Source organism: Electrona antarctica (genome assembly GCF_951216825.1).
Source record: "Electrona antarctica genome assembly, chromosome: 3".
NCBI lineage: Eukaryota > Metazoa > Chordata > Actinopteri > Myctophiformes > Myctophidae > Electrona > Electrona antarctica.
Genome location: NC_136808.1, coordinates 19,114,460 through 19,134,321, shown reverse-complemented (window position 1 = coordinate 19,134,321; position 19,862 = coordinate 19,114,460). Strand labels below are relative to the sequence as shown.

General features: G+C 45.1%; 1 protein-coding gene across 1 annotated transcript; it reads right to left on the bottom strand.

Annotated features, from left to right (window-relative positions):
- Positions 1–1,446: 1,446 nt before the first annotated feature.
- Positions 1,447–19,619, bottom strand: urb2 (URB2 ribosome biogenesis homolog). The gene is made up of 14 exons (XM_079497902.1): positions 19,505–19,619; positions 18,478–18,616; positions 17,423–17,599; positions 15,911–17,034; positions 14,313–14,451; positions 13,546–13,900; positions 12,899–13,202; positions 10,707–12,625; positions 9,521–9,681; positions 9,061–9,171; positions 7,892–8,134; positions 3,819–3,915; positions 2,866–2,999; positions 1,447–2,020 (listed from the first exon to the last, which is right to left on the bottom strand). Exons 2-14 carry the CDS (start codon positions 18,601–18,603, stop codon positions 1,823–1,825), a joined length of 5,088 nt encoding a protein of 1,695 aa, XP_079354028.1. The 5' UTR covers positions 18,604–18,616; positions 19,505–19,619; the 3' UTR covers positions 1,447–1,822.
- Between the last annotated feature and the right edge of the window lie 243 nt (positions 19,620–19,862).

The window sequence follows — 19,862 nt, the reverse complement described above, 5'->3', positions numbered from 1 at the left end:
CCCCTGTGCCCCCCACAAAATGACCGGAACTACTTAATATTTCACCAAGACCAAAGCAGAATTCCCACCACGGGACTCGGGCAATCAATTAATACAGTTGCAACCACTATATATATATATATATTTTTTTTTAATTCTGAACTTTAATGTTAACACAAAAATAGCCGATTTGCTCAGACACATGACGAAAATTCTCCATTCATTGTCAATGGCATTTAATGTTTGTTAGGACAAGAATCTACACTAGCTGAATATAGGAGGGGCTAGCACCCCTCAAAAACTATTTATAGGATAGGCAATCGCGTTTGTGTGAGAAAATGAGGGTGCCCCTCCCCCACCCAGTCAAACAGGATTTAGCTGTCTAATTCCACAATTCACTACTACATACAGTAGTTTGCATACCTTTTTTTGAATATGCTTTCAACCATTACATTTTAATGTAAAAGTATGTGTTTCGAAAAACACGTTTTTAACCACTTTCAACCTGGTCCATTCCTAGTTTGCGCATGTCATTATAGCACCACTAAAATTGATTGCATGCTGAAACTAGTGTATTTGTTGTTGTATTTGTTATTTTCCATACCCATGTTTGATTACTTTGTCTACTTACCATTTGTATATTATCTTTGGTGAGAACTACACATATAAGCCCTCCATGGGTTGTACTGTTTTTTATTGTGGGAATAAAACTAAACTAAACTAGTAAGAGAGTGACTCCCATTGTACAAATGGAATGCGGACGTGCTCATTCTATCTCAATGGGATAGTTCCAATGTTTGGAACTATAGCCCATAGGCACCCGCTTTGCGGCGAGATCAAAGCGTGTCGCCACTCTCTTACTAGATTACTCTGGTTGGAGCGACCGGTTTCCAACGGGAGGAAGTGGAAGTGCTGAAGACGCGCTGCGCGTCGCTGCCACTCAAGTGACTACTGGCCAATCACAGCACGTCTTTTCCGGGACTTCCGTTTACATTGCCAAAGCAAGTGCCGCTGGGAAAGAGGGAGTCGCGCCTCTGATTGGCCTACCGAGCGTCCCCTTCCATTACGTACTCGCCAGCTTCCGCTATGCTTTGCAAGTAATCTCGGGAAAGCTTGCCTCCATGTTGCCTTCCCTGGAGATACAGATGCCCCAGAGCCGGAAGAGGCGTCTACCTTTATGTCTATGATGACCAGTGCCTGCAGGAGTTTACATCCCACAGCCCGAGGGGACCAATGAAAGCTGTTTGGATGTTGGAAAAATTCTGGTTTATGTAATTAGCTGAGAAGCCCCCCGTTTCCCTGTGAAATACATCACTCACTCACAATATGGTACTGAGAGCCATTTCAGCAGGTCTTTAAAGCAGGACTTTCTATATGAACAAGAAAGGATTTGAATAATGCCACAGGTTTCTCTTCTTTTTCTATACAGTATGTTAACACAGAGGAATTAATGTTGGAGTTCACACACACATTTACATTTGTTTATGCCTTACATGAAGACCAAATACAAAAAATAAAAATGCATTTATATTGTGACATATCGACATGACAAATATTATACTATATGTCTAAAGAAGGTTATCCCTGGCTGAGAAGTGACTGCATTTTTTGGACAGTGATTTAATCGCATTGGAGAGTATGCAATAGTCTGCAGGTCTGTAACCATGACAGATCCCATAGCCTGAACTCCAAATCGAGGTGATGTGCTGTCAATCTTCCAACCATCAAAAGTTGGTGCAGACGTCACGTTTCCTTCCCGTCTATTCATTAGCCTTCGTCTGTTTCACAGCCTGTGGCAAAAATGGACCACATTTTAAAGACATACATGGCTGCTCCCAGTGGATCAGACTGTGTACTTCTCCTCTCCTTGTCTCTGGGCTTTGTGGTAGTGTGTGTAGCTGCCGTGCAGCTCGCTGAACACTTCTCTGACGCCCGGCTGCAGACCGGCCGACAGGAACTTGACGTCCTGCTCCCGACACAGATCCAGGATCAGATAGACGCCCTCCGTCAGATGGGACTTCACCTCGGGTCGAAGAGTTACCTGCAGAAGGAGACGGAATGGTGGGGGAGATGTGATGGCACGCCCTAATAATTAGAGTATGAATTAGGGACTAATTCACACTCGTGTCGTGTGACGGCGTAGCCTGCTGATAAGAACTGGTGTTTTATTTAATTACAACGGAGAACCACTTTGGTATTGACGTTGAAATAGTAGATTCAAATAAATGTCCATGAGAGACAATGGGCTGCTAAATTCTCCCTTGAAATTTTTAACTTTGGTAAGGCCATATGAAAAAAATGACGCAATTGCAGAGAAAGTTGTCACCACCTCTGAGACTTTCTAACTTGACGAACATTACCACAGACACCAGAACAATGAACCCTTGTGTGTGATTGGTCACAGCAGCAAAGTGTCCGAAACGACAGCCTCTAAATGGTGAGAATTTGTACTTTAGTGTCTTAACTAAATACTGGAATAGAAGCAGCATTACTGGATGGAAAGTTTAGTTGAGGTCAGAATTCATCAAACCTGATGGAAAACTAAAACGGTGACTAAACAGTCACACAGAAAACATGGTCAGCACTTTGAAAAAGAAAAAAAGCACACATATATATGTATATACTGTATATGTGTGACACACATAAATGTGCGTCATAGGTTACTGTATGACTGCATGACTTACATTGTAGCGAGTACGTAACACATTAACTGTTAAATTAATTCTTCCACCACTGCCAGTGTTTTTCAGTAGAGACCAGTCCCTTATTTTAAAGGCCCACGGGTCCCGAGACGTGAACCGGATGTAAACAAACGCTGTGTGTATGTAGTGATGGGTTCTTTAGTTATGGATAGGTCTGGGGCATCTCCAGTATCTGTGTGTGTACCTTCTGTAGCTCGGTGACGAACTGAGCCACCATGAAGGCAGACAGGGTGCTGAAGCTGTCGGCTGCAGCGGCTATGTGAGAGTACATCCTCTCCACTAGTCTGGAACACTGGACATACACCTCGCTGTCTGGACCTGATGATGCGGACGCACACACGCACACACCCACACACACACACGCACACACCCCGACAGACTTTATTTGCATTCACATTTAACAAGATATTCTACAGGAGGATTACTATAGAGCTTTCACTTTTTAAGAAAACACATTGTTTTAACCAAAAAAGATCACCAAAAATAAAGTGGGAATACAGACTGAGAAAAGGAAACCCTTCATGTCCAATGGTGCTTAGCTTTATGATCCTGCAAAGACTTGATTCTTTAAGCCCTCTGCGCCGAGATGAAAATTCCTCTGGCTTTAGTGGCTTATGCTGTCTATGGGGACGCAGTTTTTAGAATCATAATATCTTCGATTCTTCTTTTTGGGTCAAAACAAGCTTGATTTGTGCCTCATTTCTCTAAACGATATGATCCTCAGTTACAAAATGTATGTTTTGGGTGAATTAAATAACAATCGCGGCACCTGTTACATAGTGAAAATTCACTTCCTGATTCTCGGTTTCCGAGTGAAAAGGCTTTCAGAAAAAAATGACTGTATGGCGCCCTGAGCCACCACAAGATGGCGCTGTTGGCGGTAAACAGGTTAATCTGAAAGCCACGGACCTCCCCCACTCCTGCTCAAAAGACTGGTGGGTGGGATGCCGTTGTGGCACATGAAGAGAGCACTACTACAACCCTGCTCTACAACACAGAGAGCTTTGACTGAATTACCACAAGTATTGATCATTAATCATACCAATAAAGATGACAACAGTGGAGTATTCCTTTAACCACTTTCAAAATTGTACAGTATGTCTAGTGTGTGTGTGTGTGTGAGAGACATGTGCGTACCTGTGTCACTGTCTCCTCTTTGACGACCTTCATGCATTACGGAAGCCACCAAGCGATGGAAGACGTTCAAAAACGATGGAGCAGCCTTCTGTATCACCTTTGCGAACAGACACAACCAATTAGGGTTTGGCGAATAATCTAATTTAAATGGAAATCAGATGTTTTGAAAAAAACAAAAAAAAATGAGTAATTACTAATAAAAAAAAGCACTGCACAGGACCAAAAGTCCAGCCCGGTCATGCTAAAGCATAATAAACCTGAGTCAAACACACCAAAATGTTTACTCTGTCGTGCATTTCTCTGGTGCATGCAGCTCACAACTCTAAGATGTGTGTGTGCTCACTCGCACTGATCCACGCAGACACAGAACATTGTTGTTTGATCATAACGTGCCACCAAAAAAAGCTCATACAGTAGCTTATCAATACCATGTGTCCCGACCTACTGTCCGTTAGATTAACTGTTTATTTTCCGTCGAGAAGCCATTGCCTCGGCTCAGCCAAAAACAAAGTGAACCCTGACTTATGCTTCGTCGTGTCGCATGGTGAAAATAGCTGATCTGCAAGTTCACAATGCTCCGCGTCGGCGACACGTTGTGGTTTGTAGATCGTCTATTTTCGGCATGTGGAAATATGCAGGATGTGAGACCTTGAACGTTTGCCTTCACAATCAAAGCATATCAGCTTTCACAAGTTGAAAAGAGCTATACAGTATGAGCTATAAACCCTAGCACACCCCTCTCTCGTGGTCTCCTCCCCACCAGACCTCCTGAGCTTCTCATCTGAGCCTTTAAAGCACTTTAGTCTCCGTAGGAAAATTCACAAGTTTGCTTTTAGTTTTTGTTGTGAGTGGCGAACCAGTGACGTCCCAATGTGGCCCCTAAGATCTCCACCCCCGAGCGTCTCAGTAACAAGGACATACGTTATGCTGGTGTGACACAATGTGCATGACTTTCACCTACTGTGTTACTGTAATACTATTTTAAATGATGTGTCATGAAACAGTGTTTTGCATGGCAGCCGATGGGATTTATATCCTCTCCCACCGACGTCAGGTGTTCATTTATCTTCGGCCGTACACTGCGTACAGACTCCATTTGACGCTTTTCACCTCCTTTATGAGACATTTACACCAAGCTGTCTGTTCCTACTGTAATATAGCCTCAGGGGGGGGGTTGCCCAGGACGCCAGTTAGCCCAGCCCCGTGCCTGCACGAGCGAACATGTCCGTGGACACGCATCTGTCCTCAAATGGCCTGCTGTACTGAAATAACCCCAGCGTGAACACGTAAAGGGTTACTTCAGTTCATTTCTGGCCAAGGTCAACCTGTAATGTCTGCTGTTAGGAGAAACACAATATACAGCGACTGCAATAATGTAATGGATGCATACATTGAAGAAGAGGCAGATTAACTCCTCCTCTCCCACCGACGTCAGCTGTTCATTTATCTTCTTATTCATATTCTGTCGATACAAGCTTTGAGCTGAGAGAAGCTATACAGCGCTTTTAAATATGACAATGCTGTATCTGTGTATCAGCTGCACAGTTCAGGAAAGTGTCTGTGGCATATTTAACTTACAAAATAGTTTTGACAGCTTAAATCCACGCGGCAGGCATTACTCCAAGTCTCGACACGCAGCAACAACAGCACCTGCATCCTCTGCCCCTTCACAATAATGAGTGCCTTCCCTTTGCCTCCCAATGCTGCACATTTTACCCAGGTTATTAAAAGGAAATAGGTGTAAGTTGTAACTTAATAGCCCTGGTGCTTACAGCGAGTCTCTCTCGCTGTAAGAACTGGACCAGGGCTAGTAACTTAACAGCATGAGAGAGAGGCCGCGTCAACTGTCACCATAAACACGACAGTTGGACAGACGGACAAACCATTCTCACTATTTCTGTAACCTAATTTCTTGAATAAACTATTTTTTATCCGTAATTTACGATGGCCTCCCGTGTTATTGATTAGCCAATAATATGTCTGTTGTCCAGCTCAGTGGCCTTGTGGTTAGAGTGTTCGCCCTCAGACTGGGAGGTCGGGGTTCGATCCCCAGCCGGGTCATACCAAAGACTCTAAAAATGGGACCCAGTGCCTCCCTGCTTGACACTCATCACGGGTTGGATTGGGGGGTAAGTTCCTGCGACATACTAGCGTCATGTCCGGGGGGTGTACTTGTAATCAAGCTGCCTCACGCTACAGAAACAGGAGATAGGCTCCTGCCCGTTGGGCCTCATGGCTCGGCAAGGCTACTTACATGTCCGTTGTCTGTGGTTTTCCTGTCACTTCGATGGGGTAAGTTTTGTTGATTTAACAACTGAATTCTTAGCAACAGCCTGCCAGTGCTTATCTTTCCCAGAGTGGGGAGGAAGACGGCGAGGCATGGGAATCCGGGCAATGCCCCGATCAAGAATGGTTGTTTTGATGATGATAGCCGCTCGCCACCTCTCTCAACCTTCCACGGACGGAGAAAGGGAGGACAGGCTGGAAAGTCTCGCACAACGTGCCAGTCCAACTAGGTCAAAAGTGGCTATATTTCAACGCCTCAGTGGAGCCGGTTGAAATAAATTTGCCACACATGTATACTGTATTCTAACATTTAACCCCTTGTGTGTGCTCTATATGGGTTCATGCAGGCGGAACAATGTGAGAATTGTATGCTATGAACCGACCAGTCTGAGGCTCTTCACGAGAGTTCGTTGTTGAAAAGTTGAAAAGAAGCTATAAATCTCTGCCTCATAAGAGCCATAGATTAAAGTTTCTGAGTGTGTATATATATCTTCCCCTGTATCCCTCAATCCCAGACGCCTCATACGAAGTGAGCTCGGGACAAGCGAACATGTGGGAGGCATAGGGAGTCTCCCATGCCGGCTTTGATGCCCGCGTCGGGACTTTACGCACACTGCATAAACTTGTGATTGTGAGCACGATACAGAGAGGATACTTTTAAGTTTTTAATTAGGGTTGCTCCTGATAGCCTCATACAAGCAGGCTTTCAGAGGTGTGTGTGTGTGTGTGCTTTATACAGTGTGTTAGTTTTTGTCGCCACAAATGGTGTCTCCAGGCTACAGAATGAGTCAAATGTGTTATAGCATAATATTAGAAGTCATTAATGGCATATTTTATAAAACATAATATTGTACGCAACCACACACGTCACACAACAGCTCTGTAGGGGAACTATACAGTACTAAGATGTACATGTATGGACGGGAAACACTTGTAATGGTTTTATCTTTTGAAGAGGTGTTTTGAACACCTTAGCTACTAGTGATTTGTAGCACAGCTATTTTGAGACGAAGAGACGACAGTGAAAGTCCTGGCATACTGGGCTACTATACTGCTTAGCAAACAGGAGTAGACCAGTGTTCAGGCGGAGAGGGTGATGAGAGCCAGCTCTCTTTAACAGTTTTTTTATAAAAAAAAGAACATATTTGAGACAGTGCATTACTTTTACCCCCAAAAAAATCTGGATTTTATTTTTAGGCAAAATCGAACAGCCCTACAACTAATTATTCACTGTTAAACCATGAGCCTTCAACAGGGGGTCTGGGACCCCTAGGAGGTCCTCAGAGTTACTAGTACGGGGGGCAAATGTTTAGTATTGAGGGTTTGAGTGGTTAAATGTCTGAAAATACATATGAACAAGATTCCAACATTGTTGATAGTGCGGAAAATCTATGAATTGAAAAGCTATGAAAACGTTTAATCTGCAACATAATCTTATACAATATATAGTGGGGGTCCCTGCTTCATCTCTCTCAGCTAAGCGGCCTACAAAACCATTTAGTGAACAACTGATCTAGGCATAATTACAAAATCCATTGATAATGGTTTAAGCTAGAAGTCAGTAAAATAAGGTAAATAATAGTAGAGTAAGAGTGTAAAACAGTCATGCAACATCAACTGAAGCAATCAAAATATGACTGTTCATGTAAATGAAATCTCATCCTGTGATAAATGACGTATCGGAATGGCATAGACTGGAATACTCGCCGATACCAGCATTTTAGGCAGTATCGGCAGCTTTTCCGATACTGGTATCGAAACAACTTGATCCATCCATCCATCCATACCTGACGATGACACTGGATAATAGTGAAGAGTCCTTCGTGAACGGACAGGAAAGCCGATTGGTACACAGATGGGGTCAGGTGGTCCAGGGGAACCAACTGGAGAGCCCCGAGAGCCGTGGTCACATGCTGAGGGTTTGAGATGAGCCCCTCCCCCTGGCGCAGCAGCGTTGTCATCGCCGTTACCGTGGGAACCGTGAGATGGAGGGTGAGAGAGTGATCCTGACTGGACGCTCGCACCAGGAACTGAAAACAAATTAACTCATTCATTATTGTATTGCCATCTACGTTTATAAACGTACCCCCCCTTGGGACCTGTTCTTGCCAGCTACGTTTATAAGCGTGGACATATGTTTAATCCATATATGAATGCGCGGTTGGTCTGTTTACCTTTTAGCATTGCTCCGGCTAGTATAGCCCTCTTCCTTCACCAACAGCGATGTTTTTTTTAATTCCAGCTCCGTTGAGCCTCCATTTATAACCCGATTTTCAAAGCGCCGTATCTCCAAAGGTTCGAGAGCTGTCCATGGTGAGCCGGCGCGCACCCGACGATTGTAAATCATTTGTGATTTTGTATCGCATCGAAAATGTAGCTGGTTGTTATGCTAGCTAAAGGCTGGGGGCTGTGTTGTGTGGTGTCGTTCCACTTCCGGAAGCCCCCACCTTCCTGTTTAACCCGGAAGGACAACATGCTCCATAGCATTGAAGTCAATGAGCGGCAGTGAAGCGCTCAAACGTTGTTTTACAGTTTTCTGAAAAACTGGTATATAAGTGGGGCTCAAACATTTTCATGTCACAAAATGATTGATGTATTTGGCCGTGGGCCCCCATATCCAAATATGTTGTTCCCGGGACCCCCAGAAGCAAAGATTTTAGTTAAAAATGTTCAATTAAAAAAATAGCAGATGTACAAACTCATAGCGCTGCATGAAGTGACACGCTATGTAGATCTGCAATGTTCGAATGGCCAAAGTATAAAAATAATCGTTAGTGGTTCAAATCTAAAATGACAGATGCTTTCCCAGTTTTAATGGGTTAAAGGGGCATTCCACTCATTTTCAACATTTTACTATGTCATTAATGTACCTTAGAGCTGTTTAAGTAGTTACATACGCGACACACAAGTGTGTGTGTGCATGTGTGTGTGTGCGCGTGTATGTGCGCGTTCTCACCACCATAGCAGAGATGATCTGCGGTGCGATGAGCCACAGTGCTTTAGAGCAAGCCTCAGGTAGATGACAGCATGACATCAGCTTCACCATGGTTACTGCAGACAACACCTCCTGCAAGACGCACACACACACAGCAATATAGACAGACAGACAGTAGATCGTTATTGATCAAGCAGACCCCCAAATTGGACACCTAATTCATTTTGGCAACATCAACATTTGTCAATATTTTTCTAAGAGAGAATCTACAAGCTCAGCAGATTGGCAATTCTAAAACTGCCAAATATATTCATTTACTAAGTGACTTCTGAAGTTCGCAAGAAATTTGCTTGACAATATATGGAAAGACGGCTTCTGGCAAGAAGCATTTAAGCTGTTCTGACATTTCATCCCTAAAGTGTACAAGCTTCAATAAAAACAATAATTTCATATGATGATAATAATAATAATGATATTTGACCGTGTGGTTTCCAGCCCTCAATTTTCTGGCATCCAGCCCCTCTCTGATCAGCAGCAGCAACTGGTTGAACTGTTCTGTGCTGCTCTTCTCCAGCAGGGGGCGCAGCAGCTCCTCCACAGCTGGCTCCAGTTCACATACATCACTGAATGACAGCCAGGGAGCTGAAACACACACACACACACACACACACACACACACACACACATCACTGAATGTCGAATGACAGCCAAGGAGCTGAAACACAACACTGAATGACAGCCAGAGAGGTGAAACACAACACTGAATGACAGCCAGAGAGCTGAAACACACACACACATCACTGAATGACAGCCAGAGAGCTGAAACACACACACACATCACTGAATGACAGCCAGAGAGCTGAAACACACACACACATCACTGAATGACAGCCAGAGAGCTGAAACACATCACTGAATGACAGCCAGAGAGCTGAAACACACACACACACACACACATCACTGAATGACAGCCAGAGAGCTGAAACACAACACTGAATGACAGCCAGAGAGCTGAAAAACACACATCACTGAATGACAGCCAGAGAGCTGAAACACACACAACACTGTGACAATGTGTGGGAGCTTGTGAGCTTGTGTGTGTTTATTTTTTAACCCATTTACACCTGTTATCGTTCAAGCTGTTCCGGGCCTCTGTGTAACTTTAGTTGTGCCATTTGCCTTATTCCGCATTTTCCTTCGCATTTTTCCTTGCAAAAAATGCAAAGAAAAATGCAAAGAAAAATGCGGAATAAGGCAAATGGCACAACTAAAGTTACACAGAGGCCCGGAAACCTTCGCATTTTCTTCGCATTTTTCTGGCTAGGTATGGGAGTAAGGGGGGTGGGGATGCCGCAAATCAAGAGGTTTCCCCGTTTACCATGTTTGCTAATATTAAGTCACTTTGGGCTTACTTTTTAAAATGTAGCTTATTTGGGCTTGCTTCCTAGTTCCTAATGTTTTTTTAAACCAGTGGTTCGCACATTGTTTTATGTCAAGCACCCACAGATTAATAATATGCATTTGTCCACGGACCCCCCCCCCCCCCCCCCCCCCCATCTGAAAATATTTTGTGCCAGGGACTCAGGGAGTTGGACCCCTTAGCCTGGGTAGTCGGTTTTCTGATGCAGTCTGGAGCGGAAATAACAGCAAGGGATACATTTACATACCTGCCAGCAGCTTGTAGACGTTCACCAGTATGTTAACGTACAGCTGGTCCATTTCCTCTCCTCTCGTCCCGTCTTCCTCAGCTCGGTTCTCCCTCTCTCTCCCCCTCCGGACCGCACGGTAGAAGACGGACATGAAGCGCAGAGAAGACACCAGGAAGTCGACGGGCCTGCTTGCGCCACCGGAGTTGATCTCTCTCAGGAGCTGCTGGTTGAACTGGCGGTACAGGGTCATATGACCGGGATCCTCCTGGTCGCTCAGGTAGGACAGCTCACAGCGCAGCATGACTCTCACCACGTCGACTAGAAACGTTTGGCCCAGGGCGCCGGCCGGGTTATTGACGGAGAGTTGACGGAGAGTCTTTAGGACGGCCCCTACGGTTCGTCCCAGCGCGGCCGTGGTACTGGTAAGAAGCTGGGTCAACATCTGGTCCAGCTGTGGACTCTTCCCCAGGTTGGAGGCCATCGCCTGGGAGAGAGAGGTCAGCGAGGCCAGGAGAAGCTGAACCCCCACTAGACGGTCTGCGGATGTTTGTCCTGTAATGGCCGCCAGTTGCCTGCCTGACATTTCCTGACTGGTGAGGTAGGAGGTAAACTTCTCCAGGTTGAGCTGAACGCTGCTGTTTCTGTGTATGATCAGCTGGACCAGTGACCGGACGAAACCCTGAGTCTCCTTTAGGAAAGCCAACCAATCCGAATAGCCGGACCGTAGTCTTCCTCTGTCGCTACAGGAGAGGAGGGAGGACACAGCGACTTGTAGCAGACTGCTGCCGTGGATCAGTTTTAGGACGTTCTGGGAGTTTCTGCCCTCTAGAAGAGAGGCCAGAAGTCTCAGCAGCTTGCCCAGGATCGGAGTGTCATCTCCTGTGTTGTTACCAGGGGTACCAGCCTCGCATTCTGGCTGCGAGGAGGTGAATATGAGGGTGAGGAACAGGAGGAGGAAGAGGCTGGAGAAATCCTGGGCGTTCATCCCATCCGGGTTTAGCTGTGAAGCGACGTGGAGTAAGTTCAACAGCACCTCTGTCTGTGCATCACTTAAGGACACACCCACCCCCGTCTGAGAGGCCCTCGTCACCTCCTCAATTAAAGTCTCTAGCTTCACTTTGTCGTCTTTCCCCGGACAAAAACCTACTTTGTGATACTCAAGAATCGTCGGGCAAACCTGGGGTATGCCCGACGCCATGAGAACTCCGAAGACCCTTTGCAAGAGGCGCTTGACAATGGCAGAGTGCAGCGAAGGCAACTCGACCGGAACAGGGCTTTGGAAGAACTGTGAGGATATGAGCGAGACAGACAAAGCACTGGGCAGGGAGACGGGTGGCCCCCTGTTGGCCTTCCCGCTGTCTGTCTGTCCGCTGAGCAGCGAGCTGAGAAGAACGTCCGCTACACAATCCATGCTCTCCTCGTTCAGGTATGGAGCGATCAAAGGCAAATTGGATGTGACCAGATACCAGTGAGCAACGTGATAGGAGCTGGAATTCACACTTCCCATCTGTCCGTTCCAAGTCTGCTTCCCATGTAACCCAGCCTCCTCGAGCTCTTGTCTGGCTACAAGGAACCGCGCCGCCCTATGTAGGGTCGCCGCAGTGCCTGGTTCGTCCAGCAGAGGACCGTCCAACAGTGCCTTCTTCAGCTGCTGCAAGGCTAGGAGTTTGAAGAGGTAGCGGCTCATATGGCTAGAGGAGGAGGGATGGGTGGTGGGGAAGCCCTGGGGACCGTTTATCAGTATCTCCCCAGAGAGCAGAGCCTCCATGCGGGCCAGGACTGAAGCGCTGGCTGCCGGGGTTGGGCTCGGACCGGCCGTTTCCCGTGTCTCGGTGTCTGTGTATTTGCTGCAGTGGATTTGGAACAGCGCAGTCATCTCCACCCAGCTGTATCTGAGAAGGAGAGCCGCTTCCAGCATTGTCTGCCTCCAGTTAGAGCTGTCACGATTAAGAATGTTTTACATGACCATTAATTGTCACACAATAATAATTGCGATTAATGATTTTATTCTGTTTTCCTCGTTGAATATATGAATAAAGATTCCATTTCTGTTTGGCATTTAGGCTTTGAAGTTGCACAAGTGTAGATATGACGAATAACGTAAATATAAAAATAAATGACTGAAATACTGTATAAGTAACTTAATACTTAAAAATATGAAAAACTTTCTACATAGGCGATTATGACGATCATGCAAAATAATTGGCTACCTCCAGTGCGATGATTCTGGGTCTGGGGATGATGAATTTGAAACCTCCTTTTCGTCCATGATGTTGCACTCGCGTTCCGTTCCCAGGCCTGTGGTCGAGGTCTTCTCCTCGTGGGATGACGACACCAGCTGCAGTAAGGCCGTCACAGCCTGTGCCATGTCCTCCATCAGGCTGTGTGTCTGCTGGACCAGCGGGAGAGGAGAGGTGTTGTCCAGAGTCTTCACGCTGAACAGCACAGCGTGGAGGAGCTGGCTCAGAGAGAGGAGCTTCAGCGAGGAGTCTCCTTTTTCGCCGTCCACTATGGCTGTCACCATTACAAAATTAGAGTTGACGGTTAATTGTCACACAAATAATCGCAATTAACAATTGAATTGTGTTTTTGGCATTGAACATTGGAGCATATCAATACAATTCTCATTCCTGTTTTGTTTTTAGGCTTCGTAAAAATAAAAATAAATCGCACAAGGCAGATATGACAAATAATTTAAATATCCTAAAATAAGCTGATCTACAAGCTTACAACATGTTGTAAGCTTGTAGATCTGCTATTTCTACTATTTTTGAATGTCAACGATTACACAAAATAATTGTGATTATCTCAAATAATTGCAAATTAGGTGATTATTTAATAATTGTGACAGGCCTACCGTCCAGCCCTCGACTCTCCGTCTCCATCACTCCGCCTTCCCCTGACTCTTCGTCTCTTCCTTCCTCTTCTGTCTTCTTCACCGTCTCCTCCTCCTCCATTTGCTCCTTTTCCAGATGGGGCAGAACGTACCTCCTGATGCTCCCCAGCACCAGGGAGCAGATCTCCAAGCTCTGGGAGGGAGGCGTGTCGAGGAGGCAGTCACTCAGGGAGGTGCAGACACCCTCGGACAGGAGCGGGGGCCGGAGGCGGCCTGGGCCCGCGGCCGGCTGGCAGATGACCGGGAGGAGTCGGGAGAAGAGGTGAGGGAGCTGGCGAAGCTTGGTGTAGGTGTGGAGGAGAGCCGACAACAAGAGCTGTGAAGGAGGGAAATTATTGAAGGGATTTTTTCACATAGTTCGTCGGGCAAAATTAAACTTTAATTTTTCTTTTTGTCAATTTAATGCCCTAACTCAACGTACATTGGCACACAAACTTTAACAAAAGTAGACCGTCTACAAGCTTTTAGATCAGCTTGTAGATGATGTGTAGATCCCCTATTTGTTTCTGTTTAAAAAAATAAAATAAAATATATTTTTTAATGAATGTATATTATAAATATTTAACCAATGAAAAGTATTAACAAGCTTGTTTGACTAAATAATAACTACGTTGATTGGACCCATTGGAACACTTCTTTTTCAAATGTTGTTTTTTTTATGTACAAGGTTTCCACACAACAGCGACAATATGAAAATGCGGTAGGTTAAAACGGGCTTGGTTCTGGACCTGTCTGGCTCTTTGGACGCGGGGTTCCATGCACTCGGAGTCCACCCAGGCTGAAGAGAACAGCTGGTCCAGGTCTGGCTCCAGGATCAGATGGTTCAGACCCAGTAGGACGTTCAAACAACGGTACCAGGCTGGAGTGCTGGAGGACAAGATGAGTGAGAGAGTTTAGTTTCACTGATACATTAACCCCTTGAACCCTACCATACCTGTTCTGGGGAGAACAGTCATTAACCAAAAATAGCAGATCTACAAGATGTAGATCCCCGACTTAGAATAGCCTAGGGCTTGGCATTAAGATTAACATAACATTTTTACTTGTGACTCTTGGTTTCACTTTTTCTGTGACACTCCTAGCAGGCAGCCAACAATATTGTCTGGCTTTCCTAATAATCACCACACGCCCACTCACTATGCATATTTCCTTTGGGAAACCCAGCCAATGTTTGGGAAGCACAAACATATGGGGCACACAATTGGCAGGTGTGCTGTGATTGTTGTGGGGTAATTGATCACCACCTATTGTGTGTGCTCCATACATTTGTGCTTCCTAATATATAAACACATTTTTGATATGTTCAGTCCTGCACTCATTCCAGGCCACTCACCGGAGAGAATGTCATCCGTGTGCAACTCGTGGAAAAGTGGAGATATTTGACTAAATACACCTTTTCTGCCAGAACTTTCAAATGAATGTGACGAGGTCAGTCTGCTAGCCGTGTGCGGATAGGACCTATTTATGGCTGTGTATTTGGAATACATGCTGAAATGTATGCAAGAGCAGACATTCTAGGGCTATTAACGTTTTAACTGAGAATATTCCTCTAATATTCATGTATTCACCAAACTAGTCGATTTAAAATGTATTTGTGTGTGCTCATGCTCCGGACAAGTGCCTTTTGTGTCCGGACAAGTGAATGGGAAATGTACACTTGTCCAAAGGACAAGTGCCTAAAAAGGTTAACGTCAAGCCCTGGCCTATATTGACCGGTTTCTCCCAGGGCTCTCCTCGTTTTTACCTAAACACCAAATCTCTTTGCTGCAAACAGCAGTGTTTATTCAGTAACAGGGGTCTCCCCATCTCTTTAGTAAACTGAATGCAACAGGGGGTCCAGGACCCCTAGGGGGTGGAACTCCTCAGAGGGGGCCGCCAAATCTTTGTGTGATATAGGAACTCTTTATTTCTTTCTTACATGAACTTTAGCCAAAAATAGCAGATGCTACGCTGCAAGGCATTGTGAGTTTGTAGATCAGCTATTTTCGGAAGAGACTTTTGGTGTACATAAACTCTGTCAAGTTTACTAAGTATTGAGCGTTCAAGTGGTTAAAGGTCTGAAAATACACAAAAAAAAAACATATTGATAGAAAGGTGCAAACAAAACAAAAAGAAAACAATGTTTTCTAATTATGCCCAGATCTATATCCTTATAATAGGGTTAATGTGGTTTAAAAGCTTCACTCGCAATCAAGTTCTGATAATATAGCTCATCTGCGCCACTCAGTGGCCGTCGTCTCCAAATGCACTCTTTTTTATGCCTTGTTTTTTTAGTGTAAATAATTGTGAGTATGGAAAAAATGTGAAAAGTGTGAGTGTGTGTTACCTTGGCTGAGCCTGGTAGAGGAGCTGCTGGACCAGCGTTCTGTAGAAGCTAAGCTGGGCTCCTGCGTGTCTGATCCTGTCCGCCGCCACGTTGTAAACATCAGCCGACAGCGTCTGGCTGAGCAGGGACTCTAACACCAGCAGGGCCAGGCTCCAGCTCTCTGGGGCCTGGCCAGACAGAGAGGACAGAGGTCTGGCCAGCCCAGAGCCCAAGGCAGGGATCAGCCTGGTGAGAAAATAGAAACACAGCATCCTCTGTTCTTCCTCGTCTCGTCCGCCTCCGGCCTTGCCGTAGTTTTCCAGACAGAACCTGAAGAACAGCGGCAGGGAGCTGGACTTCACAGCGTAGTGCGAGGCAGGCGGGCAGTAGCCCCCGGCGCTCACTTTGCCAAGTACGACACCGACGGGCCTCAGGCTGCCCTGCTTCACCCCCCCACCGCCACCTCCGGGACCGCGCTTCCCACAATCCTCCTTGGTGGTCGGGAGAAGCTCTTCCGTGTAGGAGGTCAGGTGTTCAGGGGGAAAGAGAGCCGATTGGAGGATGGAGTCCATCTTAACTCGGAGGTCTCTGCTCAGCTGCGGGCGGAGGTGTGTGTGTTGTTCCCCGGAGGTCAGCAGGTGTCTGAGGAGCAGTATGGGCTGGATCAGCTGGTTGGTCACCACGGTGAAGACCCTGTTAGGGTTCGATTGTTGCCGTTGTACCGATAAATAACTCGACAATACCTGAAGCAGCACTTCAAACAGCTGACCCGACCGAACACCTTCCGATTCCTGCGACCTCTCTGGCTGCTGTGCGATTGGCTCCGACTGAGCACTATCGGGATCATCGCTCATAGGTTGTTCCTCTAAAGACATAGCCATCGGTACTTCCTCTTCGGGTCCGACGGGCGACAGTGTGATTGGTTGAGGCTGCTGCGTGGGAACGGGAAGAGGCTGTTGCAGTTTGCCGCAGGCCACAGAGCAGAGTTTAGCCAACAGGTCGGCCATTAGCTCGTACTTGGTGGTGAAGACGGTGGAGAACGACGGGACGGAGAGCACGCCCTGACTCACGCTCAACAGGAGCGACAGACTGACGGAGGGGCTGGCGCCCACGCCCACACACTCCTGGAGGCGGTCCAGGACGATCTAATGGAAAGAAAATGTGTCAGTAAGGAAAGTGCATCACAGACACAGAGCCACAACCGACCAGTTCAACAACATGGATATATCTTTATGGCCAATATTATATAGTTTATGTCGGGCAGAAACCTCTTATCTCCATGTTTTAACATTTGTACATAATAAATAGTCAATAGTTTGTTGATGACAGGTATCAGTGTACATTTTGTATGCCATGTTGATGAATTGAATACATAGGACCACAATGGAAACAACTTTTTTTGTGTAACTCTTTTAGCCTATGCTTTTAGTACCACCACGTGCTGTTTACAACATTCAAACAATGAAATAAAATAAATGTTGGTGGTCGAGATGTGGCATCAGGTGGGCCTCTAACATTGAGCCCTGTACCGACCTGTGCCACATTGATCCTGAGGTTGATGCTCTTGCCCTTGCTCAGGAGGCTGTGCATCTTCCTACTGTGGAGCAGGCTGTCCAGGTAAAGCCACAGTCCCTCCAGAACACTGGGAGAGAACTCCACCTTCTGGCTGTAGAAGCCACTCAGAGCGTGGCTGACCCAATCCAACAGAACCTATAGAGGAGGAGGACCACAGCAAGAAAGGAAAGGTACACAATACTGTAGACGTGTCACCCTAAAACAGGGGTGTTCAATGTTTTTCAGGCCCAGGAACCTTTAGCTGTGAGAGAGATGAAGCAGGGACCCCCACTACATACAGTATAAAATGGTGTTGCAGATTAACCGTTCATCGATTTTTGATAAGACTTGTTTGACAGCACTAATACTCTCTACTACTACTAAAAAACAACCTAGGGGTCCCGAACCCACTGTTGAAGACCCCTGCCCTAAACGGTCATCTCAATATAACAATGTAAACAATGTGGTGTATACCATATGGGCACACCTGTCCCTGTGGAAATACAAAAAAAAAAAAAAAAAGAGTACAAAAAAATCACACCTGTGTGAAGTGAGGGGCGCTAATATATTAAAGTCTAACTCATGTTGATTAGGTGATGTAATGGTGATGTAAAACAAATAGTGCCAACACAAACATTAAACGTTAACAATAAAGAGACAATATGGTAAATCTTCCCTTCACTGTCAATGCGTTTACAAAACAAACATTGAACTAAAGACAAACATTAAACCTGTGTCAGAAATGGAGCATCTATGAACACAAAACTGTAATACACACAACAGGCAATGTTTAAGATGCTATGGCAAAACACTATCTTGAAGCAAACCATGGTTCTCCATCATCAACCCTGTGCTTTATGTAGAACAGGTCAAGGCACAGGCCTTGTTAAATTTACTTATTTTATAGGCTTTGAAACTTGCATATAAGAAATCTACTTGGTATGTTGTCCAATTAGCAGTGTCAAATTTGTCAATAGGCTGGTGTGGCAATAAAGATTTTTTTTTCTTCTTTTTTTAAAAATTCTGGACGATACCTGTTCTTTGTTGGGCAGGAGGCACTGGGAGGAGATCCAGGCAAAACGTGCCAGTTTCAGCTTGTCCTCCCACGGAGTGCGAGGACTCTTCAGCTTCAGGTGGATGCCGGAGTAGATGGCAGCCATGACTGCTGCTGGGCTGAGAGAGAGGGAGATTTGAAACCACCTCTGAATGTGACTCAAGTCACATTTGTAAAAATCGGGTTCCATATGACCCGTCTGCATTTTGACTTATTTAAACAAATCGGATTTCAATCTGGATGTGGCACAGATCTGATTCAGGCTAGATTTGGATGCCAGTGTAAATGGGGCCTACATGATGTGTTTTGGGTTTTGTAAAAAGGTTAATGAACAATTATGTTAGTACTACTAGTAGTAGTAATAATAATAGCTTAGCCGCAATTTGCAACACTACATTATTTTTTAAATAAATTGCAGCTAATAATAGCTATAGTTAAGTTAACAGGAGTCTCCCTCCCTGTCTCCCCAGCAGCCCAAAAACAGGAAATACATTTTCAGATACAGTCAAATCTTCAGCCAATCAGGGGAGAGTACCCATTTATCAGCTATAAGTCCCAGTTCTAATTTTCCCAGGGGGTCCCCAGATAGAGTAGTTAATAATTTATTCATCACTTTATCCATTTATATGTTGGCTATGGCTATTCAAAAACAGCAGATCTAAAATCTTGAATGATTTGTAATTTCTTAAAAACATAAATCTTCTCTTCTGGGGGTCTCGACTCTGGCACAAAACATTTCCAGGTGGGGGTCCGCGGCCAAATAGCAAATACATATCAATTTGGGGGTCCAGGGTCCTTGACATGAAAAGTTTGAGAACTACTGTTGTACATAAACAAACCATTGCCGACCAATCCAACATGCTGGTACAGTTAGCCTAGCAGGCTAACTCATGTGGTGTTGAAGGAACCACGAGCCTGTTCATGACCGTTCTACAGATGAGTTGAAAACGCTTCTGGTGTGTGTGAAATAATCATCTACACAATTTAATTTATGTAATATTACTTACTAGTTTTCACTCTGCACGTGTCGTACTGTTGTCAGTCAGATGAAGACACACTTTCAACTTTGACCTCCTCTTGGGCAGACGCAAGGAATCGAGTGCTGATTAGCTCTGGTCCATAACTCTAATGCCTTTCTGTTTCTAATCCAAAGGCATTAGAGCTATGACCAGAGCTGATATAAATGTTCAAAATGCATGTATAAATTATATTAAAATGCATGTATAAATAGCCCATCTTCTCTTTAAAATAGTATAGTGTTTTTATATACGTACTTCACAGAGATAAATAAATATATTTAAAAAATATATAATAATGTATATATATATATATATATATAATTAAGCAAATAAAAGTGAGATAAAC

Excerpts from the sequence above, each read along its gene's own strand:
- urb2 (XM_079497902.1), bottom strand. The coding sequence starts at position 18,603 with ATGGCTGCCATCTACTCCGGCATCCACCTGAAGCTGAAGAGTCCTCGC. Across the intron at positions 17,035-17,422 it reads TCAGGATCAATGTGGCACAG|ATCGTCCTGGACCGCCTCCA; the intron begins GTCGGTACAGGG and ends TCTTTCCATTAG. Across the intron at positions 13,901-14,312 it reads GCGTCCAAAGAGCCAGACAG|CTCTTGTTGTCGGCTCTCCT; the intron begins GTCCAGAACCAA and ends CCTCCTTCACAG.